Here is a 27,395-nt window from a genome sequence, read left to right on the forward strand (position 1 = left end):
TATATTACAAATGTAATATATTACTCTGCCTTCAATATAATATATTAAAGTAATATATTAAGCTTGCTCTACAGCATATTTTACTGATATAAAGCACTTTGTACATGCAAAATAGAGACAGCATATTTAAAACGTCTTCAGAAACCCATGAGTTTGTGAAATAGACTTTAGCAGGAAGGTAAGGAAATTCCTTTTATCCTACAAGTTCAAATATTGTAAGACATGATCACTCACTGTCTTAGGGTTTCTATTGCTGTGAAGAGACACCATGACAACAGCAACTTATAAAAAAGCATTTAATTAGGACTGGCTGACAGTTTCAGAGGTTTAGTCTATTACCATCATGGCAGAACATGGCAGCCTGCAGCTAGACATGGTGCTGGAGAAGGAGCCAAGAGTTCTACATATCGATCCGCAGGCAACAGGAAGGGAATTGTGTACTTGAGCATACACGAGACCTCAAAGCCTGCCCCCACAGTGACACACTTCATCCAATAAGACCATACCTACGTGAATAAGGCCACACCTCCTAACAGTGCCACTCCCTATGGGCCAAGCATTAAAACACATGAGTCCATAGGGGGCACATCTATTCAGAACACCACACTTATAATTCCATAAAATTAGAAATTATCAAAGCAAAAAAACCTATTTTCATCTTCCCAAATCAATTTTGGGTGAGAAGAAAACAGGTATAAATGACAAACTTCAGACCAAAATTTGTATTATATGGCCAAAATAACTGGCACAAATAATTCTAGAGGTTTATTTTCAATATTAACGTAAGCTTTAAAAATAAATTTAAGCCAGCTGTGGTGGTGTGTGCTTTTGATTCCAGCATTTGGGAAGCAGAGGTAGGTGGATCTCTGAGTTCAAGACCAGCCTGGTCTACATAGTGAGTTCTAGTACATTCAGGGCTACAAAGAGAAACCCTGTTATGAAAAGCCAAAAATAAACAAATTTTTTTTATTTTAATAAAAAAATTTTACTCTTAAAAAGTAAAAATCAAAGTACAAACTCAGAAACATCTCATTTTCATTGCTTTCTCTCTTACCCCTTTTATCTTCATTGGAAACTTAAAAAAATCTTTTAGTTTATCCCTTTTCGCACAATTAAAAAAGCAAAGACCTTATTTTTTCACTCCTCTTTGTACAAAATCTTACCTGTCAGGTGCTATCCAATTAAGACATTAATGTTTGTCCTACAGAATCCACTAGTTTCCATTAAAAATGATTATTATCAGGAATGTGTATTAAACTTGTCAATTTTTTGTAAACATCTCTGAAAAGACCATTTCATCAGTAGAGCTTATCACATGGTATTAAATTACTAAAGATAAAATTTATCCAGACTTTTCAGCTTATTTCCTCACCCTAATTCATAAACAATCTCAAATACTTCAAAAACATCTCTTACAGATTTAGAGTCTTTCCATCCAGATATAATTGCATGCAGTTCTCTTTGCTATTTTTTATGTAACATGTTTAGCTATTATGGAATATACTGAACAGACTATTGTCTAAATTTATTTTCATAGAACTGATTTTTTTTTCTGAGACAGGGTTTCTCTGTGTAGTCCTGGACATCCTAGAACTTTTTATGTAGACAAGGCTGTCCTCAAACCTGGAGATCCACCTGCTCTGCCACCCTACGGGTGGGATTAAAGGCGTGCGCTGCCACCACTCAGCTCATAGGACAGATTTTTCATGAATTTGTTTCCTTCATTCTTTGAACTTCATGATTAACTTGAAATTTTATTTACTTCCTCATTATTGTCCTTAAATATCTAGAAATATTTGGATACCAAATAAAAATACCTAAGAATTCATTTCTTTGTATATCTGTCACCTCAATGTGGTGACAAACAGCATTCAAAATGGGAAGTGAGGAATATTTCCGGTGTTGAATGAGGTGACTATCAGTAATCACTGCGGTTAGACCAGCCTTCATCATCTCTCTGCCTTTAAGTTCATGAAAACCATTGGGTGAAAGATTTAGCTGCCATTAGCCACACACCTGTAACCCCAGCTGTTTATGAGGCAGAGGTAGATGTTCAAGGCTAGTCTACATTCTATAAAGGATGGAAGGCCTGGCTAGGGCAACTTAGTGAAACCTTGTTTCATAATATAACATTTTTTAAAATGGAGAAGAGATGTAGCTCTGTGGAAGAGTGCTTGTTTAGTAGGAGGCCCTGAATTCTGTCCCTGGTACAGGATAACGTACTGTTCCACTTTTGTTTGATGTGTTTCAGTGTTGACTCGCATGCAGATCTGTGCACTAGGTGTATGACAGGTGCTCAGGGATGCCCTGGAATGGCAGTTACAGATGGTTGTGCACTGCTATAAGTGCAGGGAACTCAAAGCAGGTCCTCTGCAAGAGCAGCAAGTGCTCTTAACTGCTGAGCCATCTCACCAGCCCTGGAAATGTTTTTTTAATATTATTTGATAGTAAGACTTATTTTCTACATTTTAAAATAACACAGTATCGAGATTCTCTGTGTGTTTTCCATCTTTATGCAGCTTTATTTTATTTCTTTTATTTTCAATTTTTGGCTTTTTGAGAGAGAGTTTCTGTGTACCTTTGTCTTGGAACTTGCTCTGTAGACCAGGCTGTCCTTGAACTCACAGAGATCCGCCTGTCTCTGCCTCCCCAGTGTTGGGATTAAAGGTGTGTGCTACCACACCTTGAACTCACAGAGATCTGTCTGCCACTGTTTCCCAGGCATTGGGATTAAAAGTGTGTACCACCAAACCCAACTACTCTCTTTTTTATTTTAAGGACTTTAACTTCTTTCTTTACTTTCCCAAACTTGTATATATTTTTAACATACTGTAAATCATTTAGAGGTTTTCTTTGTCTGTGAATCTCTCTTTACTGTATCTCGCTCACTTTTACTGACCATATGAGTCTTTAATTTGCTAAGCAATATGGGTAGGATTAAAGTTGTGGCTTTGAAGGCCGAATCCAGCCCATTCCTTAGCTTTATGAGATTCCAGGCTCTTGGCAGAGGTATCAGCTGGAGTCATGTTTTTGCCACAACTCTATGGCGTTTCAAGGTCCTTGCCAGCAAGCAAGCTACAACAGTGTGTCCACAAACAACACTCAAATGCTCTCTCTGTAGCTGGCCTCAAAGAGTCAGCATTTGCCCTGGCAGGATGGCCTAGAAAGCTGGCATTTTAAACTAGTGCAGCTTTTTTCCTGCTTCAAATGAAAACCAAAAAGCATGCGTTCAGCTTTTCATCAACACTGTTTAAGTGTTTCATGGCAGGACCTCTTAAAAGAGCTGCAAGGTTTTGCAGCTAAAGCTGAGCCAGGAAACCTCTCTTAATTAGGAGCACTTGCCTCTAGCAAGCAGAGTAGATCTGAGAAAATGCTGCTACCAAGAAGCCATGCTTCCCAAGCTGCCTCAGGCTTTATGTGGATGCAGTTGTCCACACGTTGGTGCTATTCTGATATCTTAAATTAACCCATTTCTATTACTCTATGTATTGTCATGTGGTTGTGGCCTACGGGTAAGGTTCTGTCCTGCATCTGTCTCCCGTGTCTGTCTCCTGCAGCGGCTCCATGGTGTCTCACTGATTCCGCCTTCTTTCTCCCAGAATTCAGTTTAGTTTTCCCTGACTAGCTCTGTTCTGCCCTATCATATGCCAAAGACCAAAGCAGCTTTTTTTTTTTATTAACCAATGGTACAAACAAGGGAATCTCAAATCACATCACAGTTCACCACAGTAACAAAATGACAGTTATGAAGCAGCAAACTATAACTTTATGGTTAGGGTCAGCACACCATGAGGAATTATTTAAGTGTATTAAAGGGTTGCAACATGAGGAAGGTTAGAATCTTTCTGGCTGATCACCTCCATTTCTGATCATTGATTTGCCAGTGCTTTGTGGATCTTTTCTACTCCCTTTAGGATGAATCAATTCTTTTATTAGTTCATTGAGAGAATACTTTCCCACATTTTTATAAAGAGCTTTGGCTCTGAAGGAAGTATTTATTATGCCTGCAGTTTAACCTGAAGAAAACCAGAAAAAATAGTAAACTAGAATAAGAAACCAAATTTTCAGTTTACAGGGATATCAACAGATGGAATATAGTTAGAAAAATTTCCTAAAATGAAATAATGACATTGCTCTTCAATCCTTGCCATTAATATGGTTTGTTAAAATACCAAATTAAATCCATTAAAATATTCTATATTCGTCCAGTTAAATGTTTTCCTTAAAGTTAAGTAAAAGGAAAAACTCTATTCAAAGTAATAAATATCTGAGTACTTCCTATTTGTGAGACATTATAGTGAGGCCTGGAAATGAGCAAAATCTGTGAGGCTTTTGTCTTTTTGGATTTCATGGTTGTTACACAGACAGAAATCCAGTATCTGTGAAAGAACCACCGAGTTCAATCCCTGAAGTGCTCAACAGCAGTGATTAAACTCAAGCATCAATGCGACGAATATTTACTGTATGCTTATTTCAGGACTAGAGCAGAGATAGACCAGTGGGCAACACCCCTCCTGAAAAATGCCTTCCTTGAGTAGTCTAGTGAGAAACAAGAACAAGTAACTATGTAGATTCTGTGTACCAAATATTATGGAGAAGAAAAAGGGCAGGAGTAGCATGAGAATTTTGGCTTGGTTATGTTACAGTCTCAAGCAAGGCTGTCCGGAGAGGTCTGATTTGTATGGCTGAGCAAAGTAACTAAGTTAAGAGGATACATATGAGAGAAAGTTACAAGCAAATGTTCATCAAGAGCCAAAGTCTTCAGTTGGGAATGTGCCTGTCCTTTTCAAGATAAAGAACCCCAAGGCCAGTATGACTGGAACTGACTAACTAGGGAATGAATAAACAGAAAATTTAAATTATCAGAGGTAGAGAGACTTTGGGTTTTACACGAATGGAATGCCATTCAGGATTTGTCAAGGAGAGGAATGACACTAACTTACACCTAGGTAGATCATAACTGAAGTTCATGGTGGTCAGAGGCAGGAACACAGATAAGGAAGCTATCCAATAAAGATGATTATGGTACAGGATGCGGTGGAAATAATGTTTGAGTTCTACATGATTTTTGTGGTGGAGCCATCAGGATTTGCTGGAAGATTAAAAATATAATGGGAATGGAACGATAAGGAGTTATTGGCTCCAGAAAAGTTAAAATTTTCTTATCATCTCTACACAAGCTAGGACTTGTGAACGTCTAGATTCCTCGTATTCATCTCACATTATTTAATAAGAACTCCCATTGTCGTGGCCGTGGAAAAATACACTGAAAACAGCTCCCGTGATTCTTCCACAGCCTGCTTGACCTGGTTCACTAACTAAGGTTCATCACTAAGGCGATGAATGCACTTTGATCCTTACCTCGCTCCTAGGAAAACGCCCAGAAGCCACATACGGTTTGGATTAACCAAGGAAAGCTTTTTGGAGGTGACGGGTTTTGATGAAGTATTTTTCAAATCTTTAATAAGAAAGACCTGACGAAGAGGAATGGAAACGACGCTGAGTTAGCTCTGAAATGTAAAACAACGTACTCACTGAAGACTTTGAACTTAGATAGCGTCACTCTAGGGAATCCGAGAAATTGCAGTGACTACTCAAAAGCCACGCCTCTAGCAGAGAGGGACAGGGCGCTTTTCTGTGGGCATCAAAATTCGAGCTTCCGGAAGGACAGGATTCGATGATGGACCAAACCGGATGAAGGTCGCGCGCCTTTTTCCGCCGCTGCAGGCGACTTCCCAAAGGGCAGAGTCGCTGGGCCGTTCTGCGCAGGCCCGGCAGGTCGAGCAGGCGCGGCGCGATGCCGGGCAGGCACGTTTCGCGAGTCCGAGCCTTGTATAAGCGAATCTTGCAGCTCCACCGGGCTCTGCCCCCGGACCTCAAAGCCTTGGGCGATCAGTACGTGAAGGACGAGTTTAGGAGACATAAGACTGTTGGTTCTGGCGAGGCCCAGCGCTTCTTGCAGGAATGGGAGGCAAGTGATGCCCCCTCCCCGCCCCCTTAACCCAGACTCCTGGGGTTCCTCAGTGGTATTCAGTTCAAAGACCGGCTTCCTAACTGCTCCCGATGGGAGCACGGCCAAACAGGGCGTTTGAATTAAACAGCCTAAAACTGGTCAAGCAGCGCTTCCCCAAGTCCGTCGCGAGCCCGCAGCGTCTTCCACATACTCTCTGCTTGGGCACTTTGAGTTTCCCCGGTGTTCAGATCAACTCCGTGAGAGTCTGAGGTTACCAGGTGTGGATGGGGGTGGGGTGTCTCAGAATTTACTACAGCGCCCACTGTCAAGTACTCAAAAGGCTGCCGTCCTTTTGGTTTGTACGGGACAGGCCGTGTAATTAACTTCAGCGGTTACTTAGCTTTCAGACTAAAGAAGCTTGTTTCGACCATTTGTTAATTTGTAATTTTAGGGCCTTAGTAAGTTTTTTACTTGACAGATCAATTAGATAAACATAGAAAGACTTAAAGATTACACTTGGGGAAGGGGAAAATGCTGGCGGGAGTTAAGCCAGGTAAAAGTTGCCTGTCTCTGCCTGCCTGCCTGCCTGCCTGCCCTCCCTCCCATCTTCTTTCCCTTGCCTCCTTCTTTCTTTTTGGTTTTTCGAGACAGGATTTTTCAGTGTTAACAGCCCCAGTAGCCCAGGAACTCACTTTGTAGGCCAGGCTAGACTCGAACTCAGATATCCTCTAGCCTGTGCTATCACTCCTGAAAGTTGTTTTCTTTGGGTTCTCAAGTCCTGGTTACTTTATCGTGCACTGCATTGTTCGGCAGTTCTTAAGGTGACACATGAACTGGGTTTCAGTTGTTAGACTTTTCGCTTTTCTTATTATTTTATTTTTAATTATATATTTATTTGTGTGTAAGGGGAAGGGCATGGAAATCCGAGGATAACCCAAAGGAGTCTGTTCTCTCCTTCCACCACATGGGTCCTGGAGATCAAAACTCAGTTGTGTGGCTTGGCAGCAGGCTTCTTTCTCACCGAGCTATCTCTGCGGTGGCCATAGTAATCTTTTTTTAAGAATAAAGGGGAAAAAAAAGATGAGTACTGCATGGTGCTGAGAGTCTTGCAGGATTTCCTTTCACCCTGTAAATTTCAGGAGGTGAAAGGAATTGGGGAGCAGAGGTATTTTAAAGAGACTGCTATAATAAAGTAGGAGGAAGAGCTGTCCTGCAAACAGCATAAAGATCATGGTAAACATTTTCATTGAATCCTATAATTTTTTGATTGTAGAATCATTGACATTTTTGAAGAGAGAAATTTAGAACTTTCTTAAAAGTCTTGCCTTATTAGATGTAATTTGGTTGTCTGGACCTGGGAAGGTTTAATATTTTTAAACGCAAAACACTTTCTTTAAATATGTATTTGTTCTTGCACTTAGAAAACCTAGTTTTAAATTAAGACCTCAACATTTACTAAATGTTACATGAATTAATTTTTCTAAAATTCCAGTCTTATCTGTAAAATAACAGCATTACAATAAGCATCTCAGAGCTTGTTTATTTATTATTTCATTTTGTTTTGTTTGTTTGAGACAGGTTTCTCTGTGTGGCCCTGGTTGGCCTGAAACTTGCTTTGTAGAGCAGGCTGGCCCGGAACTCAGAGATTGCCCTGCCTCTGCCTCCTGAGTGGTGGGATTAAAGACATTCACCACTATGCTGTGCTATTATATTGAAACTATAATATATTAAGGTGTTTGTAAAGTCGTATCTATGAGTTACTTTGAGGCTAAACAGGAAGACTGTGCTGAGAAGAAAGGAGTCTACATGGAGAAGTCCAAAAGTTTAAGAACTTGGCATGTTTAAGGAAAACGTAGGAAACAGTTACTTAGAAAAAGTTGACAAAAGCTGAAGGAGCGCGTACAAGATAACTGGGAAGACATGTTCTTCATCGTAGGAGGCTTGATGGCAGCAATTTCTCAGTTTAAATAAAATATTTAAAAACATTTTAAAGTAATTTAGACTTACAGAAGAGACACAAAGACAATGTAGAGTTCACAGAATTCACCATCCTGCTTTGCCTTGTAACAACATATAACCACGACATTAATCAAAATATAGAAATTAACATTGCTGGGGAACTCTTAACTACAGGGCTTACTCACACTGTACCACCGCTTTCAAAAATACCCCTACTCTGTTTCAGGGTCGGGACTGGATTCCACTCTGCATTTTGGCATTTTTTCTTCCTCTTTAAATCTGCTGTAGCTTGTTGCCAACTGTTCCATGTTTCCTTATTTTGACACGTTTTTGAGAAGTACTTTGCTGTTACTTAGAGGAATGTATCGATTTGGGTCTATTTGTTGCTTAGTCATGATTACATTAATGTTGTGCATTTTTGAAAGATTATAATGAGATGCACTATCCTCAGCACATTATGCAAAGGGTATACATCGTGGTACTGTGATGATAGTTTGATTGAAGTGATGCTGTGGTTTAGGGAAAGCTTATGGATCTGAGAAGTTCATAGAGTGCTGACAGTTTGATCCCCAATGTGGCATGCTGAGAGTGAGTAGAAACTTTAAGAGGTGCAACTCCAGGGTGAGTCCATAAGCTCACTGGGCACCACGAATGGGAGAGACTGATGTAGGTTCAGAAATACTGGAAATTCCTGTTGGAGCCAGGTGTTATATTAAAAAAAAAGAACAAAGAAAAACAGCAGCCTGAGCTCAGTGTGGTGACTGAGTGCTTGTAATCCTATCTACCCCAGGGTAAAGGGCAAGAGAGTTGAAAGGTTAAGGCTAGCCCATGTAGTTTAGCAAGACCTCATTTCAAAATAAGCCCACAAGAGGCCGGGGTGTAGTTCAGTGGTAGAGTACTTACCTAGTATGTGACCAGGCAGGACAGAAACTTCTGTCAACAAGCCAAGTCCTGAGTGCATTCTCTAGTTACACACACACACACACACACACACACACACACACACACACACAAACCCACAACCTCATGCCTGAATCTTTCTTACTTCCTGCCTAGCCATGTGCTGTATGATCATTCCCTCTGACATACACTTGCACAACAATCCAAAGACTTCCACCAGTGCCAACGGTGGAATTGCCATGATCTTGGAATTCCAGCCCGTGAGTTAAAATTACTAAATATTTTAAATGAAGAATCTGAGACTACACAAATGTCCTGTTTCTCCTTAAACTTTGACTGATTTAGCATTCATGACTATATACTGTGGTTGTGTTCCATTGCTAATTTTCTGTTCCCAATATTCCTTCTGAATGCATTAATTGAAATGTTTTTGTAGGGTTGAAATGGCTCATCTTCTCCACTGGTCTATTAGTTTTAAATATTTTTTTGGAATGAAGAAAAAGTGTTCTATGGGGTGTGTGCCTGTGTGCTTGTATGTGTGTGTGTGTATTTGTGTGTGTGTGTGGGGGGGGGTCGTGTAGTTGATGAATCAGCAGAAATTTAAACCCAGGATTTTACTATTAAGAGTGCATGTAACCTTTGTAACTCATTATTTCTGTGTGACTTTTAAGTGGATCACAAGGTAAAAAATGACAAAGTTGCATGTCATGTATATTTAAACATTTTTAACTTAGTATAATTAGAATTGATTGCATTTTGCTATTTTTAGTAATTTCCTGCCTCACCTAATTTGAAGACCTGTTAGAAGAACTTTCTGTCCCACAAGCTGCTGCCAAGTAACCACACAGAGACTTAATAGTAATTATAAATGCTTGACCAATAGCTCAGACCTATTTCTAGCTAACTCTTACAACTTTAAATAACCCATTTATGTTTATCTATGCTTTGCTACGTGATTTGATAGCTTTTCTCAGTGCAGCATGTCCCTCTTACTTCTCTCTGCATTTGCTTATAACTCCTCCATCTCTGCCCTTCCCAGCATTCTGTTTGGCTCTCCCCTAACCTTATTCTGCCCAGCTGTTGACCAGCATCTTCTTAATTTAATCAATCTCAGTGAATATATTCACACAGTGTAAAGGACTATCCCATAAAGATTTTAGGTGGTTGCTTTTGAATATCAGTCTTTTAGTTTATTTTTAGCTTGCTGGAGAAAAGGAATGAATTACTGTTCTGCCTACATGGATTGTATGTGTTTGGGACAGCTTCTACTAAGTTTTAGTGGGTTGCTTGGGTATGTCTCAGTTTATTCTGCATATTACGCATGGCAGCCTCTTTATGTGTGGTGGTTTATTGAATGGTGATGATTTATAGGATAGTGATGTCATGTAAGTCAGGGAGGCCATGGCAGGTAGATCTCTGTGAGTTCGAGGCCAACCTGGTCTACAGAGTGAGTTCCAGGATCGCCATAGATGAACAGAGAAACCCTGTCTCGAAAAACAACCCCCCCAAAAGAAAAATAAAAAAGATTTTTTTTAGACCTCTGTTGTCTCAATAGAAAATAACATATATTTTGCCCTTGAAATTAGTGGCAAACCAAGAAGTGCTTTTTCCTTTTATACAGTTGTATCATGAAATATGTTAATTGTTTAATCAAATGGTATAATCTAGTCTGTACTCTCCGCAGGCAGTCTCATGTTTTGTTTTTTCTTTCATCTCTGTTAACTTTGAGGACATGTTTGTTTTTTATAAGCAATGAATTGATAATAAAAAATATTTTTAAGTACAATTTAAATTTAACATAAAATTTCATAACTCTTGAGTTTAAAAATGTTTAAAAGGCAAATGGAAAATAAAGTTAATATAATATATGGTTGATGGAAATCACAAAAAAGAAAAAATAGTGGTTGATGGCATTAATATTTAAAAAAGCTTATTTATTTTGGTAGAAAAGCACTGATAGTTTAAATTTAAAAGATGGGCTGGGTGGTAGCTGTACATACCTTTAATCCCAGCCCTCAGGATTTCTGTGTCTTTTTGAGACCCTATCTTTATATAAAGCAGTGGTGGCTCACACTGTGAAGAACGCAAAGGAAGGGGCAGGCTGATCTCTGAGCTCTGCATCAGCCTGGTCTTCAGAGCTTTTCCAGGCAAGAGGGAGTCTAACAGATCTTTTTTGATTCACATATGAATAATATACATTGTTATATTGCTTAGATCTAGTCCTAGTGAGGCATTGAAAGCAGTGTAGCTGCCCAACAGTCAAAAATAAATCTCATGTAGCTGTATGATGGGTGGGTTAGAAGACAGCTATTGGAAAGGGTTTTAGAATGAATGGCAATTGTCCATGGTGTAATTAGATGTGAGCAATTGTTATCTGGTTGATAAAGTGAAGGGTTTTAATTTTTTTAATTTTTTTCTCTGAACTTCAGATTTTCCAGATTATCTCCATATATCACATTTCTTTAGTAAACAGGTTACTTTAAAATGCAATCAAATATACTCAATAATTTTGTAACCAGTTCTCTGTTTCTCTAAGGTCTTGAGTCAGGCACATTCAAAGAATCAAATACCAGTACTTTATAAAGATTTCTTGCCTTTGTCTTCTTGATTTTGTATGCTAATATTGGAGTTTTCATATTTTTGTATAAATATTGATGTCACCTGCATAGTTCTATATTTTCCTGCTGAATTTTTGAAATGTAGTTCTAGATACATGTGGCTTCAAATTAAAGTGTTTTATTCTTTACCTAATCAGAATAAGTATTTAGAATATATTGATATTATTTAAATATTCTGTGATCTTTCAATAACTTAATTTGGTAAAAACTAAGTTGCTACTTAATAATTGTATTGTGTTGTATTTAGCGTTTTCCTTTTAAAACATTTTGTAGGTTAAGAATGAGGCCGAATGGGAGGTTCGTTAATATTTGTTTAGTCTTGTAAAGACGTGTTAACGTGCCCCCTTTGTGGCTCGGAAGCTGGTAGTAGGCTTGAGGTGGGCATATGCCACCCCTGAGATCTGGTTATCAGGCCCAGTAATAATCTTGTGTTCTGGATTGGACTTTACCAAGATACTCAGAGACTTCAGATAGTTGGTTTCATACTCCTGCCAATTAAACTTATACAGTAATGAAATATAAGCCTTATTGTCAAATGGCTCTTTCTGCTGGGGACTAGTGAAGAGCATGTCTTTTTCTAGAAGTCAGAATATTTGCCTTCACTTCCAGGGGACCATTTCTCAGTTGTATCTCAGAACAAAGAATTATTCTAGATTTTTTTAAAGATTAATAAGGAGTCTACAGTGAACATTACAAAATATCCCGTTGGGATTTGAGATGGTACATGTTACCTGTAATCAAATACTTTATGTTTGCTGAAAAAAAAATTGACCCTTCACATTAAGTGCAGTAAATGAAAACTTCATGTTCAGTTATGTCAGAATTGACTGCCAAATCCAAAAGCATTTTTTTTTTTTTTTTTTTTTTTTTTTTTTTTTTAGGATTTCTTTGACTTTTTTTTTTTCTCCTGGTAAACATGACATTAAAGTAAGGAGAAGTGGAGTGGGCAGAGGAGTGTTTTCGTCAGGCCTCCCTGCATCTGCAGCAGAAAAGGCTCCTGCCACTTCATTGCTCGCTTTTTCCTAGACAGTGGTGGACTCATAACAATGTTTTCTCTCTGTCCTGTTTAATGTTACCCACTTTGACTTGACATTATTGCTATATCTGTTAATAGATTAAACTGATTAACTCACCTTCTGGGCCTCAGAGACATCAGCTTATTCTCCTTGTGTGCAGATTTAATTAGCTTATTTCCCAAGGGGGGATCATATTTGCCTTGCTTACAAGTTTTTGCTCTTCTTTGCTCCCGAATCACTGTAATTGAGTCATGTCTAAAGAAAAGGGTGTGCTTTGCTTTTCTGTGTTGTAAAACACCCAAGTGTTTCTGCTGTATTTGGATTGTTTTTAAAGTGCTAGACGTTTCAGGACTTTGCTGCAGTGGCTCTTCAGTTTGTTACCCGTGAGCAGGTCTACAGTTTGCTTAAAAACTATCCCCATAATAAAAATATGCATATACTTTGTTACTGCCTTTGTATACAGAACTCAGAATGGCAGTAGACGCATAGCTGACATATTTTTCCAGAAACAGTTACCGTGGTCACAAGTGACAAGAATACTTCTCTAGCTTAGTTTGAGGTGTGAGCTCGCTAATAGCCATCTTGTTTAATGACTCTTGTCATGCACAGCCTAGAGAGTTTGTTGTGTCTCTTACTCATTTGACAAACTGCAGATACACAGATGCAGTTGGTACATGAGAGCTTGTAGCCAGCAGCAACAGTTAACCCTGCTGTAGCTGAGGATACAAACACTGCAGCTGGAACTTTGGAAGGTGGAGACAGTGACAGTGGTCAGTGCTGTTTTGAAGGGGCCTTGTGCTAGTCTCCCAGTGCCTCTGGGAGGCTGAGAAAGCCACCCAGTGCCAGAAGAACTGCTTACTCTGAAATGTTTGGAAGGATGTGTGTCTTTGAGTGTTCAGGTGCTCATAGCATCTGGTTCAGTCTATTCAAATCACACTTCTAGAAACTGCAGTGTGATCAGACTTTAATTACGTAGTTAAGGTCAGCAGAAACATGTTATCAAAGGGTTTACTCAGTAGACTTCCGTGGAATCAGGCAGTTCAGTTTTACTTCTTTTATAACTACTTCCTTAGACCTTTCTTCTTGTCCTGTCTTCATTATTGCTGTAGTTTTCAGGCTACTGTAGCCATCCTTTTTGCAGAACCTTCCTCCTCATCATATCTGTGCTTACAGCAGCTGTGTCCTTGTCACGATTCTTTTACAGCCTCACCTCATCATTGTTGTAAGCCTGCTTTCCCCGTCATTCATATTGCTAGCTTTCTGGCCTATGTTGGAAATGCCAGGGACTGGGAACTTGTTCTTAGGCTAGAACCCTGAAAAGAACAGGAAGAAGCCAAGAGTGGTGATTTGGGGTTCTCATAATTCTTTTCCTTGTCTCACTTGAATTGGTTGGTCCAAACTACATCATTTCTAGATCATCAAATTTGGATTGTTTATCTAGGCATATCTTTTGTGGTGGTTTGAATATCTAGGGCCCCATAGACTAATGTGTTTGAAGGGTTGGCCAATGAGAAGTGGCACTATGAGGAGCTATGGCCTTGTTGGACTAGGTGTTCCCTTGTTGAAGGAAGTTTGTCACTGTGGATCATATGTGCTCAAGCCATGTGCAGTGTTGCAATTCACTCCCTGCTGCCTGCAAAACAATTCTTCGATGTAGACCTTTTAGCTCCTTCTCCAGCATGTCTGCATGCTGCCATGTTTTTCACCATGATGATAATGAACTAAATATCTAAAATTGTAATCTAGTGCCAATGAAAATTTTCCTTTATAAGAGTCGCCATGGTTATGACATCTCTGAGCAGTATTAGAAACCCCCAGCTAAGATAGAAGTTGTTACCAGGGACTAGGGTATTGCTGTGATAGACCTGACGATGTTTGGGGGACTTTGGGTTAGGAAAGCAGTGGATGCTTTAAGCACTGCTTAGTGGGCCATAGTAGTAGGAGCATGGAAGGCAGTGGGGTGCTGAGAAGGATTTGAACTGTTGGAGCCTGGCTGAAGAAGTTTCAGAGGGGAAGAATTTGATATGTGGTATTTTGGTGAAGAATGTGGCTGCTCTTTGCCCTTGTTCTAACAGTCTGCCCGAGGCTAAAGTGAAGAGTTTCTGGATGAATTTTATTGGCAGAGGAAATCTCAAATAGCCTAGTATAAACTTTGTCATGTGATCATTTGTAGTCACTTTTAAGAAGATCTATGAAAAGGCACATGCTGAGCAAGGAAAAGTACAAAATATACAACTTGAGGAAGAAATGGGCACCAGGATGTGGAGTGGAGCTAAGTCCTGTGTTCAAGGAGATAAGCAGATTAAGAAATAGAATAAAAGGAGTGATCACTGCAGGGCAAGACCCATTCATCTAAGGTTGTGAAAATAAATTAATGAACAACTGAGGTCCAGTTGCAGTGGTTCACACATTTAATCCCTACACTCAGGAGACAAAGACATGCAGGTCTATGAGTGCAAGGTGAGCCTGCTCTACAGAGCAAGTTCCAAGCTGGTCAAGCTTAGGCAGTGAAGGAAACCATGGAAAACAGAAATTTTGTGAGGATGTAATTGGGCAAGGGGACCATGTTTCAGCCCCAGCAAGCAGCAGAACTTGGCAGCTTTGGCCAAGTGGTTCAGGTTTTAGAGTTAAGCATAGAAGAAAGGGATTATGGAATCTCCCTCTGCGACTATGAAAAGCCGCTGAGGCCAGGTGTGTATCAGGGCTGTCCCTGTATGGAAGTGTAGAGAGTCCATTGTGTGAAGCTGTAAAGTTGAAGCCTGAATTGCCTTGGAAATGACGACGTATTGGCAGGATCATGTGATCCTGCCAAGGACAGCTGCTAACAGAGTGGAACCAACCCAAGAGAAAGAAGTGTGCTGCAGTCAACAAAGCTGAAAGGAGTTGGAGATCTGGAGAATGTTCTGACATTAGACATGGAGATACAGAGCTTGGAGTTTCCCCATCTGCTCTGAGATCTTGCTTTGATCCAGTATTTCCTTACTATCTTTCCTTTCCTCCATTTTTGGAATGGTAATGTATATCTATATGTTGGAAGTATCTGATTTGATTTTATAGGGGATTACAGTTGAGATATTGTGTGAATCTCAAAAGAGACTTTGAACTTTGGACTTTTAAACATTGTTGAGACTGTGATAGACTATGGGAACTTTTGGAATTGGACCAAAGGCTTTTTGCATTATGGTATGGTTACAAACCTATGGGGGCCAGAGAATGTAGTGGTTTGAATAGGTATGGCCTCAATATACTCATAGGTTTTAATGTTTGGCCCATAGGGAGTGGCACTTTTAGGAGGTGTAGCCTTGTTGGAGGAAATGTGTCACTGTGGAGGAGGGCTTCTTGGTCTCATGTATGCTCAAACCAAGCCCAGCGTTACAATTCACTCCTTGCTGCCTGTGGACGAAGATACAGAATTTTCACCTCCTTCTCCAGCACCATGCCTACCTGCATGCTGCCATTTTCCTACCATGATGATGAGGGACTAAATCTCTGACACTGTAAGCCATCACCAATTAAATGTTTTTCCGTATAAGAGTTGCAGTGGCCATGGTGTCTCTTCATAGCAATAGAACACTGACTAAGTCAGTCTTCTAGAAGCCTCTGAAGAGTTTTTCTGAGAAACAAAGATAAATGGGATCTCTGAGTTTCTTTTTTTCTGTATTTCCTTGCACCTTTCGACATTGACTCCACTATTTGGTACTCCTTGACTATATTTTTAAGGATGAATTTTGTAGGTTGATGGTTATGAGTATAGTCATGTGAGTGCAGCTCAAACCATCCTAAAAATATGTTTCTATGTCCTTTTCAGGCATTGTATTTAATCTATTTGTTTCCGCTGCTACCTTTGTCACAGACTAGTAAGAGTTTCTGAAGCTTGATATTCGTGTAAATAATCTATACTGGAGAATATTTCTGAAAAGTTGATTATACATTTTTATGGAACTAGAACTGCTCTAGACATACTGGCATACTTACTATTTAAGCAAGTTCTTTCTTTTGTAAATCATTTTTAAATGAATAATCAACCTATACTTTGTTTCTTTGTGTAAAGTCATTTGCATATATCGACTGTGTTTTAAAGAGGGTGTGTCTACAAATGCTGATAGATGTGACTAGAAAGAAGAGAACTTAATTTCTGTTTGATGACAAGAACAAGTGAGGATTTGACATTTGGTAGTTGAGACACACCACATTATTATAACTCTATTCCCTTATACCTGAATGCCATGAAAATATTCTCATGAGCCCAAATTAAAGGAGCATCTGAGGACTCTGTTTATTAAGATTGAATTCAATTATATCTTAAAACTGTATGTATTTTAATAGTAGCAGGGATGAGGGTGAAATTGTACAGAGTGCGAAGTGTTAATTGGGATTATTTTTAAAAATAATTTATTTTAACTTTATTTTATGTGCATTGGTGTAAAGGTGTCAGCTCACAGGGAGCTGAAGCTACAGGCAGTTGTAAGCTGCCATGTGGGTGCTGGGAATTGAACCCTGGTCCTCTAGAAGAGCAGCCAGTGCTCTTAACCGTTGAGCCATCTCTCCAGCCCAACTGGGGTTATGTTTTGTCTTTAGAAAACACAACAGGATTCCTGTATCTCAATAATTTCTTTTTCTTTAAAACTTTGTGTATACGTGTAGTTATAGAATTGGATATATATGGTACTTTTGAGTATGTTTATTAGTTTACTAAAAGTAATCTGATTATATCCAGGACCTTATTGATTTTTTTTAATATTTAGAAGATGTTAATGATAATTTACCCTCCTCTTAGTTTGAATACTGAAATACAATTAGTCAAAAATAACTATTTTCTTTTTTCCTTTCTTTTTCAGAACATTTAAGTTAATTTTTTTTTTTAAGTTTTTTTGAGACAGGGTTTCTCTGGCTGTCTTGGAACTTACTCTGTAGACTAGACTGGCCTCAAACTCATAGATCTGCCTGCCTCTACGTCTGCCTTCTAGCAGGAATAAAATCCAGAGACAGATATAGGGGTTAAAGCTGAAGATCAGAGAAACGAAACAGTAAGCCACTAGAGAGAGCTTTTACTTCTACCCATGCTCAGACCAAAGGGGCGATCCTCTGACGGCCTAGACTGCACTGTGTCTCCACCAAACCTCAGACTCTACACTCCACTGACTTCCTGTCTCTTCCTCTTTATATTCCTCTCTCTGCCCAGTCATATTGCTCCTGTCTCCAACTCTCTAGAGCTGGGATTAAAGGTGTGGGCCGTCACTACCTGGATCTGTTTCTGGATTCATCTTGTGTAGCCCAGAGTAGCCTTGAACTCACAGAGGTCCTCTGTCTAACAAGTCCTGGATTTAAATGTGTGTGCCACCACTCCCTTCCCTTAGTGGCTTAGCTTTGTATGCTGATCTTCAGGCAAGTATTATTTATGAAAATACAAACAATCTATCACTACATTGCCTAGGTGTGAGCCATTACTGTTCAGCGCTCTCTCTCTCTCTCTCTCTCTCTCTCTCTCTCTCTCTCTCCTTTTAAACAGACTTTGTCTATGTAGCTCTGGCTGACCTTGTTTCTCAGTGCTAGGATTAAGGCACGCACACCACCCTCATAGCTACAACTGTTTGTTAATGTAATGTAAGTATGATAGATTACAAAGAGAGAAACATGATTGCCACATTTAATTTAACTGCACTGTGGTTAAGTGGAAGTTTTTTCCTTATTTATTTATTTATTTGTAGGTTTGTTTAGGCACCTACTATTTCTTACGTTTTGGATTTTGGACTGTCTCTTACTTTCTTTTAGAAGTATAAATAATTAATTCTTGAACTAGGTAAGCTTTTAGGGACTCTATCCTCCTCTGGTCAAAAAATCCAAATGGAACTTCTGGATTCTCCCAAATTAAATTACTGATGATTTTCTATTGACTGGAAGTCTTAAAACAACATGAGTAGTCCATTAACGCATGCTTTGTGTTTTTTGTAGCCTGTTTTTCTATACACTTGAGAGGCTGAGCAGGAGAATCTCAAGATTAGTGATTATTTGACCTTGGTTAACAGGTAGTCACTGAGTGTTTGTTGTTGTACAATTAGACTGTTCAAGCCACAGTGTTCTGTCAATACGGCATCTAAGGTTAAGAATCAAATAAGATAGTATTTGCTCTCTTGATGCTAGTTGGTCGGGGCCCTGCAGGCGGAGTGAGTATTAGTGACTTTGGCTCTTATGTGGAGTAGGAAGAGGGTTGGTAAGAAGGTGGGGTTGACGCACAAGAGGTTCGAGGGTCCTGAATGGAGAGCAGATTATGTAATTTTGTTACTCGTGTTTCTTTCTCTTCCATATCCGACTAGTTGTGAAATCCTGTGACTCCCTTTTTATGATCTCAGAATTCTGACCTGTCATTCTCACCCCAATTGCTGTACCCCCAAATGTCTGTGGTAAGTTTGGAAGTAATCTTGCAATACTCTCTTTTGCCTGTCAAAAAGTGTGACTTTGATCATGTTACTGCCTTTTTAAAAACTGGTTTTTGTTTTCCTACTGACCTCTCTTGACCCAATGCCTTTCCCTCCTGTCGATGAGTACTTGCTGTCATAAACTCTGTGCTTAGTTATTCAGTTGAGATTCATGCTCTGTAATTGACCCAGTAGTTTTGTTTCTCACAATTCGGTCAGCCTAAATGGTTAAATTTTTCTCTATAGTTTGAGTCTAAAATGGTTTCAAAAGAGCCCTAGTCCCATAATTCTATGCTGTCTTTCTTACGTCTTCCAGCAACAGTCAAGTATCTTCTTCCGATTTCCTAAAACCCTGCTTTCCTCTGGTCTGTACTGCTTCCGGCATTGTCTTGTAGCTGTGCGCACTCTGTCATTAGTATCCGGTAGCTCCATGAGGACAAGAACAGCGCCTTGCTTCAGTGTGTGCTGTAAAATTACTAGGGATGTAGTTTTGTTTATAGCACAGGTTCAGCAAAAAAGCTTTCTTCCCTGAGGAAAAAAGCTGGTGGCTTTGCTAGTGTCCCCAGTTGCTCAAAAGCTAACTAATCAGTTGTGTCTACTATACCACTTATAAAGGTTGAGAATTTATATCAAGACTTGAGAACACAGAGTTATGTTTTACACAATACTGAGCATTCCCCAAATACTTCAGCTCCTGGCTTGGTCATGTTTAGTCTCTTGCTATGTGGAAATTAATACATATTTGATCTTTAAAAATCTCGTGTGAGGAGGGGGTGGAGATTGGCTTAGTGCTTAAGAGCCATCTTCCAGGTTGATTGATCTTCCACGGGAACCAGTTTCAATTCTCACACCCACATGGAGGCTCACAACTATCTGTAACTCTAGTTCTAGTGAATATGATGTTTCTGATATTTGAGGGCACCAGAAACACAAATGATGCACATGTATATACACATACATATAGGCAAAGTACTCATACACACAAAATAAAATAAATAAACCAAATTTAAAAAATGGTACCAGAGATCTGAGATTCCTAATTCTTCAGGGTAAGTTTGAGTAGTATAGTATTACTTTTCTTTTATCTAATTTAGTATTTTAAGTGCCTGATGTAGGGAGAAATAACAGTATTTAAAGAATAATATGGAAGCCAGGTGGTGGTGGTGGTGCATGCCTTTAACCTGAGTTCGAGGTCAGCTGTCTACAAAGCAAGTTCCAGAGGTGTTACACAGATAACCTGTATCAGTCACGGCACCCCACAAAAATGTAATATGTGTAAAACCTGAAATTGAGTGTCAGTCATATAGTATCTATCCTTATTAGAAATAAAATCCTCATTACAAATAAAACACAATTTTATTCAGAAAGAAGAGAGATGGATCCTGTACACATGTTTATATAGGATTTAATATTTGCTTTGAAGTAGTTTATAACTGGGTTTAGCTATATTTGAACCTGGGAATAAACTAGTTAGATAAAGTTGTTTTTAAATTATGTGTAATTTTACAACCTTCCACACGGTGGCAGAAAATCCTTATGTATAGAAAAATAGCCAGGCCATCAGAAAACGTTTGGTTTTAATTTGTAATATTTATCTGCCCTGTTTCAAGTACTAATATTCATGAATTATTTAAGATATGCTGTTTCTATTTACATAGCTTACATTTATTTACTGACTTTGAAATGAAGTTGCTTTTTCTATGTCTTCTCTTTAGTTTTAATCCATTTTGAAGGGTTCATGAGTATCCCTGAATAGCATTTTATGTAACTGTTTCAGTAAATCTTTTTCTCAGAGAAATTGAGAAGAGTTACCTGATATCTCTTAGATAAATGTGTAAAAACTAATGTGTGAAATGATTTTATTTTAAAAATTAGTAACTAGTTCCATGTGATCTGCAGTGCTGCGTCACCTAGAGTCTGCTGAGTCACTCTATGGCTTCATTACTACTTTGGTTTCCCTTCTTCCTCCTGCACGGCTGTCAGAAATCTTCCTTATATTTTCCTGCTCTGAACTGAAGAAGTTAATCCATCCCATGTAGTTTTATATAAGTGCCCACTGTGTTTGAGGTACCCACCTAGACACTAATGACTGTATGTAGTAAAAACCAAAACAAGCAACAGCAAACATACTAAAAAGAGGCTGGCAGAATTGCTCTGTAGACCGACCAAGGCCCTTTTGGTCAGGACAGACAGACTGTGTTTGAGCTTAGATCCACAAGAGAACACACACAGACACACACACACACACACACACACACACACACACACACACAAGCATGTGTGTACATTAATTAATAACACACATGCATGGACATTAATGATTGATTAATAATACAAGAAAAACAGACCCTAACAAGATAGGGTTTTGTTTGTCTTATTGTGTGTATGTGCGTGAGTGCACAGATACCTTTGGCGACTAGAAGGGGTGTCAGATGCCCTGAAGGTGGAAGTGAGGGCAGTTGGGTGCTGGACACTGAAATCCAGGAGTGCAGAACAACAGTAAGAGCCGTCAGTGCCGGACCCATCTCTCAACTTCAGCTCTCTCTTCTGCTGTTTCCAGTCAGTGGGTAATAAACAGCAAGTGTAAATTGTATTTGAGTTAATGTTTGTCATGTTTTTAGAACAAAATAATATTTTTCATGAAAATTTGAAGAGTACACATACAGCTTTTACCTGGGCACAGCAGATTGTTGGGTGTGGCGTTATGACAGATACGATGACCTAGGCTGAGCTCTCCTGCACTGGCTGGCTAGTTCACCCTTGCACCGATGAGCACGTTGCCGGCCAGTTTTCCCACTTTCTTGTCCTCAGGATTGATTCTCCCACACCCACACCTTCAGGGCCAGTTCTCCTGTGGTCCCCAGGTGAGGTGTAGGGCTCACTCTCCTGAGCGCTGCAGCCGACGTGGGGCAGGTACATCTCTCCAGCTCTTATGACATCAGGGCCTCTTCCACCTGCCTTAGGTGTTGATGGGGGCGCATCTCTCCCCCACCTATGCTGACACATGGCTGATAAGTAATGGGGACAGCTTTCCCATGCTCAGCAGTGGGGCTGACTCTCCCACACCTCCGCCAGTAGGGTCTGCTCTACTGTGCTGCCCAGGTGAGTCACAGGGTCCTCTTTCCAGATGCTGTAGCTGGTAAGGGTGGGGGGTCAGCTCCCTTGCCCACCACAACTGGCAGGGTTAAGGGGATGGGTGTGTTTTCTTTTTTTTAACAGTATTTTTATTCTTTGAGGATTTCATACAATGTGTTTTAAACATATGCACCTCCTATCTTAGCAAGTGTTCTATTGCTGCCACCGTGACCTAGGTAACTCTTAATAAAGAAGCATTTAATTGGGGCCCTGCTTATGGTTCTAGAGGTTTAGTCCATTATCTTCATGGCAGGAACATGATGGTATGCAGGCAGGCATGGTGCTGGAGAAGTAGCTGAAAGCTATATTCTGATCTGTAGGCAGAGAGACTCCAGGCCTGGTTTGGGCCTTTAAAGCCTCAAAGCCCACTCCCAGTGACACAGTTCCTCCAACAAAGCCACACCTCCTAATCCTTTCAAATAGTGCCCCTCCCTGGTGACCAAGCATTTCCGTCTGTGAGCCTATGGGTGGCCATTCTCATTCAGCCTTCCCCAACTGCTCACATAACCACCCTCCCCACCGCCTTCCCATCCCTTACTCTACCTTTGACCTGTCTTCTGTCTCCCTCTTCTATCATTTATTTCTGTACAATTTGTTGTCAAGTTAGGATGCACATAGGGAATGAAACAAGCACAAAAACACCATTCACCTACATTTGAAATACGTGTCAACTGACTTAGAAAATTGGGCTTTGTTGCGAGAACTATAATGTAATTATTTAGGAAAATTGTTACTGAAAGTAAAATTTTAAGTTATGAAAACATAACTGTGTACTTGATGGTAAAATTTATGATTACATGATCATTGCAAAAATATAAAATAATTATTCATAGACCACACCTCTGTTCTTTTAGCTATTTCTATAATGCTGTTCCTTTTTTTCTCTTGAAGAATATACATTTTGCAATATGGTATTATTTTAAAAATTGCTTAAAATTGCCTGCAGTCATTTTGAAGGTACATTTTACGATTGATAGAAAATTGACTTCCATGAGACTGTTGAGACAGGCAGAGAAAGAAGCTCAGGGTAAATTCTCAATAGAAAATGTTTTTGTATCAGCTTCTTTGGTGTATTTAAGTGTAGTAAACATTTAAACCTAATTTTTAAAGATTTATTTATTTATGTATTTTATGTATATGGGTACAGTGTCTGCATGTACATCTGCACATCAGAAGAGGGCCTCAGACAGTTATGAGCTGCCATGTGGGTGCTGGGAATTGAACCCAGGACTTTTGGAAGAGCACTGAGCCATCTCTCCAACCCAAACTTTATTTTTTACAGGCATTATCTTTTTGTCTCCAGTTTGATGAGCTCTCTTTGGAAGTTTTGCAAAACAAATTTCTGATCAATTGTCCTTGTTTAGGGTTATTATGAAGGCTCCAAATCACGTGCTTTTCAGTTTTTTTCTACTTTGACATTCATGTGAGCATGTTGTATTTTAAACAAGGGCTAGACCCCCACCACCGTTACTGTTCCCTGAGGCTGAATGCACAGTTATAGAATTTTTCAAGATTAAGTCTCATAAACTGTGCTTTTATAGCTGGTTGGCCTCTAGTGGTGGGTGACTCAGTCTTCAGGTTACAAGTATTCTCTTAAACACCAACTGGTGGAATCATCAGCTTTTTGTTTCCTTATTTGTCAAGTACTTTGGTTAAGTAGTGACCAATGATTTGAACAAAATGCAGCTAAAATTTATGTTGCTAGGTTATAAAAAGCTCAGTCTCATTGTAGGTCATTTAGGTTGACCTGCAGATGAATTCCAGAGATGCTGTAGTGTCCGCAGCCATGCTGAAGAGTTGACACCCATCACAGTCTTGGTGCGGAATCTTAAGAGAGCATTTGTGCTGTAATAGAGGACAGATTTTTAGGAAGGTGTCAACTTGACAATAGATTGTTTGGGTCTGTGACAGTTTAGGCTCAGTATGAATAATACATACACTGCAACTCAGATGAAATACCTTCCTCTCTAAGGGCTCTCAGTTTAGTAGGAATATTGTTACTTCTTTTGGCTTTCTACTTTAAATGTGTGTTGGTTTTATTTAAAACCAAATAATTTTGTATTCATTGCTAAGCTTGTAAAAACTTAATTTACAGCAGCATTCACAGTACTGTTTCTAACAGCCTTTCTGTGACTTCATGAGTTTGATAAGATAAATCAAGATGCTATTAGACCTAATTAGCTGGCTTTTTGTTTAAGCATTTATTTATTGTACTGCTGTTAGAATATATAATTTAAATATTTACCAAACAGCTCTTTCTACTATCAATTTAGCAATTATTGATTTATTTTTTTATGTGCACAAAAGCAAGGATAAAAATGACAGAAATTAACTTTAATGACAAGCTTGTAAGTCGATCTGATTCTTAAAAAGTATGTTTTCCACGGTAATATGCAAGTGTACTATTTATAGCTGTGGTGTGACAGCTTCCTCTGAGGTTGAAATGTTCCCTCTTGCAAGGAAGCTCCTTAAGCAGAAAGGTAAACAACTAAAAAGAGCTTCAGGAAGTCCTTGAAACCGACCAGATTTACTAGGCCGCTCCTTTCCAGAGAAAGCAATAAAAGCTGAGAGTGTCTACCTCAGGTGAAGTGAAGCTGAGCAGCAAAGATGATTCTGAGACTAGACAAGTTGCCTGGAAGACATTTAGACCAACTGAGGCACCTGGAAAGGACACTCTTCAACCTGTTGAGCTGCCAGCAGGCTGAGCAGTGTGCTCTAGGCTCTCAGCTCTGGGAGCTGTTACCTATCCTGGGGTAGGCTCTGGTGATCCAGCTGTCTTTTGAGTCATTTCTGCTGCTATAAGTAAACCCTTGAAAGGAGCGAAATAGACACAAGACCAAGTTCTCAGCACAAAGGAGATTTATTTGCCTGACAGAGGCAAAGGGCAAGGAATAAGAGACAAAAACAGGAGGTACAAGACAAGGGAGAAGGGAAAAGGAACCAGGGAGATGGGAAGGGATATTTACCCCAAGGAGACAAAGGACTACTTCTAAATAGAGAGGAGATAGACGTGACCCTTAGGCAAATGGCAGTTTATAAAGGTAAAGGGGAAAACCCTATGTTAGGATGAGTTAGGATGAATTTTGCTTGGATATTTTAATTAGGGCAGCCAAAGGAGAATTTTTAATTGCTGCACTTCAATACTTTGATGCTTTTGATAGCTAGAACTTTTTAGTCATCCTTAGGGGAGGAAGTGGCCAATAATGGAATAAACCTTGGTGGCTAGCTTTAGGAATGTAATCTTAACTGTTTTTAGAAAGGCAGAGGTAGTGGGGGGAAGAACAAGACCTGCCAGAGTCGTGTTTGCCATGTTTAGATCTACTAGAGCCCTTCACCATATTCCCATAAGTAACCCCAATAAAACCCATTAGTTCACAAAATTGGAGTTTGGTAGTATCTGTACTTTGGTCTGCCATAGGTTCTATATCTAGTATGAGTAAGCATGAATGTTACATCACTCCAGAAAATTCTCACACAACAGTAGCTGTACCTGTTGACTATGTACAAGCTTAAAAAAATTTCAAATTACCTTTATAGTAAATACTGATGTTCGGTAGAAATATGTTTGTTTGTATATGGCCAGTGATTTGCACTGTATTGTGTGTTTATCCCTGAAATTGTTTAGTAATGGAGATTTTGTACTTTTTCATTCAAGATATACCATTTTTGCTAGCTTATTGAGTCCCAAAAGAATTGTAAAATTAAGAGTATTATCAAACAATAAATAGTTACAGTGCATCATATACTAATTGGCAAAATTATTGTCTCAGGAACAAATGACTGTACTTATTTTCTGTTTTCTCAGTTTGCCTTACATATTTCACATGTACCTAATCTGTACTTTCCCATGTTTACATGCATGTACTGACTGACTGCTTTGTATGTTCTATAGGCCAAAACATATCACAGCACAAATGCCTAGAAGACTAAGTAGTTGATAGAGCAGTAAAGACAAATATTGAATTATTCTAGACCATGTGTTCAGTGCCCAGAGCTGCATGTGTCTGAGTAAACTTGCTGTATCAACATTACCTTGCTCCTATTCCTGGTTTCCTTGGCAATGTTGAGTTTTCTCTTTGTTTTTTTTTCCCATTATAATGTTGACTCTACCTTTGTTATATATAAATTTTTCTTGTAAATTTGTGTCAGTAGACCAAAATCCATACTAATGCAAAGTATTCATCTCTATAGCACATCTCCCTTTAAATGTAAATAAACATTTATAAACAATATTTGGGAATTTGGGTATAGTTCTGTCCAAACTGCTTCCTGCTTTTTGTTGGGCAAAGTAATTTTGGGGGTCTTCATGGTGACCTTTCAAGGGGTCTTGGTCCGTCAAACCACATTAGCCTGGAATGATTCCACAGGTTCTCATCCTCTGTGGAAACAAAAGAAGAACCTCTTTTCTAAAGCAACATATCCTTAGACTCCAATTTTGAAGTCAATAAACCTTTAAAACATATGTGTTGGTTTAGCTTTGCAGTCCCCAGAATCAAATGTCTTTCTACAGTCAAAAAATTAAAAAAATACAATAATATACATAATCCAGACTCTCTGTGTATTTTTCCATCTTTATGTGCCTTATTTTTCTTTACTCCTTTTAATCTATGACTGTCTGTACTCTGTTTCTTTAAAGACTTTGTTTTGTTTTTTTAAAAAACCATTTACTTCTTTTTATAACTCTCTATACTCTTTTTCTTCTTTCTCCTAAGCCTATATACAGTTTTTAAACACACTGTCTCATTTAGAGAACTTTTATGTCTGAATCTGTCCTATTGCATATCTGTAATCCTTTTCTGACCAGGAAGACTTCTTAAAATGCTAAGTGCTTCTCAAAAACCTAAGCAGCGGCACTGCTAGGGCAAACATGGCCCTGCCTCCTTGCTCCGCCCAGTCCAACATGGTGGAAGTCTGTTCAGTGCCTCTGAGACTGCCGGGTGGGAGCCACAGTCATCACCTCAACTTTGGTAACCAGTTGGCCCGTGCTGTCATCAAATAATTTGCAGCATGCTGCCCACAAACTCCATTTAAATGCTCGGCCTCTTGAAAGAGCCAAAGTTTGCAATAGCAACACGGCCCAGAAAGCCACGGTTTCGAAACTGCCTTTTTTTTTTTTTCTGCTACTGCTGAATCAAGAAAACCTCTCTTAAGGTGCCACAGTGTCAAGCCAAGATTAATTCTGTTCTTTTGTGTCTAGAATTCCTTTTTAAGCTTTGAGGTTCTATGTAGATATAGTTGACCACGATGGAGTGCCAATCTGTTGTTGGAGGCTGCTCGTTGGTTCCTGGCTGCCCAGACTCCTGAAATAATCACAAAGAAACTGTATTATTTGCAATACTGTATGACCAATAGCTTAAGCTTATTTCTGACTAACTCTTATATCCTAAACCCATCTCTG

General features: G+C 39.2%; 1 protein-coding gene across 3 annotated transcripts in view; it reads left to right on the top strand.

Moving 5' to 3' along the window:
• Positions 1-5,681: 5,681 nt before the first annotated feature.
• Positions 5,682-27,395, top strand: part of Sdhaf3 (succinate dehydrogenase complex assembly factor 3) — a 47,107-nt gene continuing 25,393 nt past the window's right edge. The window contains exon 1 of one of the 3 annotated variants that reach the window (XR_014999979.2): positions 5,682-5,971. Coding sequence is in view for 2 of the 3 variants with exons in the window: in XM_085683904.2 (XP_085540030.1) it covers positions 5,798-5,971 (174 nt within the window). In the remaining variant the exon portion in view is untranslated. The remainder of the gene's footprint in view (positions 5,972-27,395) is intronic. The other 2 variants (XM_085683904.2, XM_085683903.2) reach the window with 2 other exon arrangements.

The sequence above is a fragment of the Myodes glareolus genome, chromosome 25 (genome assembly GCF_982192425.1).
Source record: "Myodes glareolus chromosome 25, mMyoGla1.1, whole genome shotgun sequence".
Classification (NCBI taxonomy): Eukaryota; Metazoa; Chordata; class Mammalia; order Rodentia; family Cricetidae; genus Myodes; species Myodes glareolus.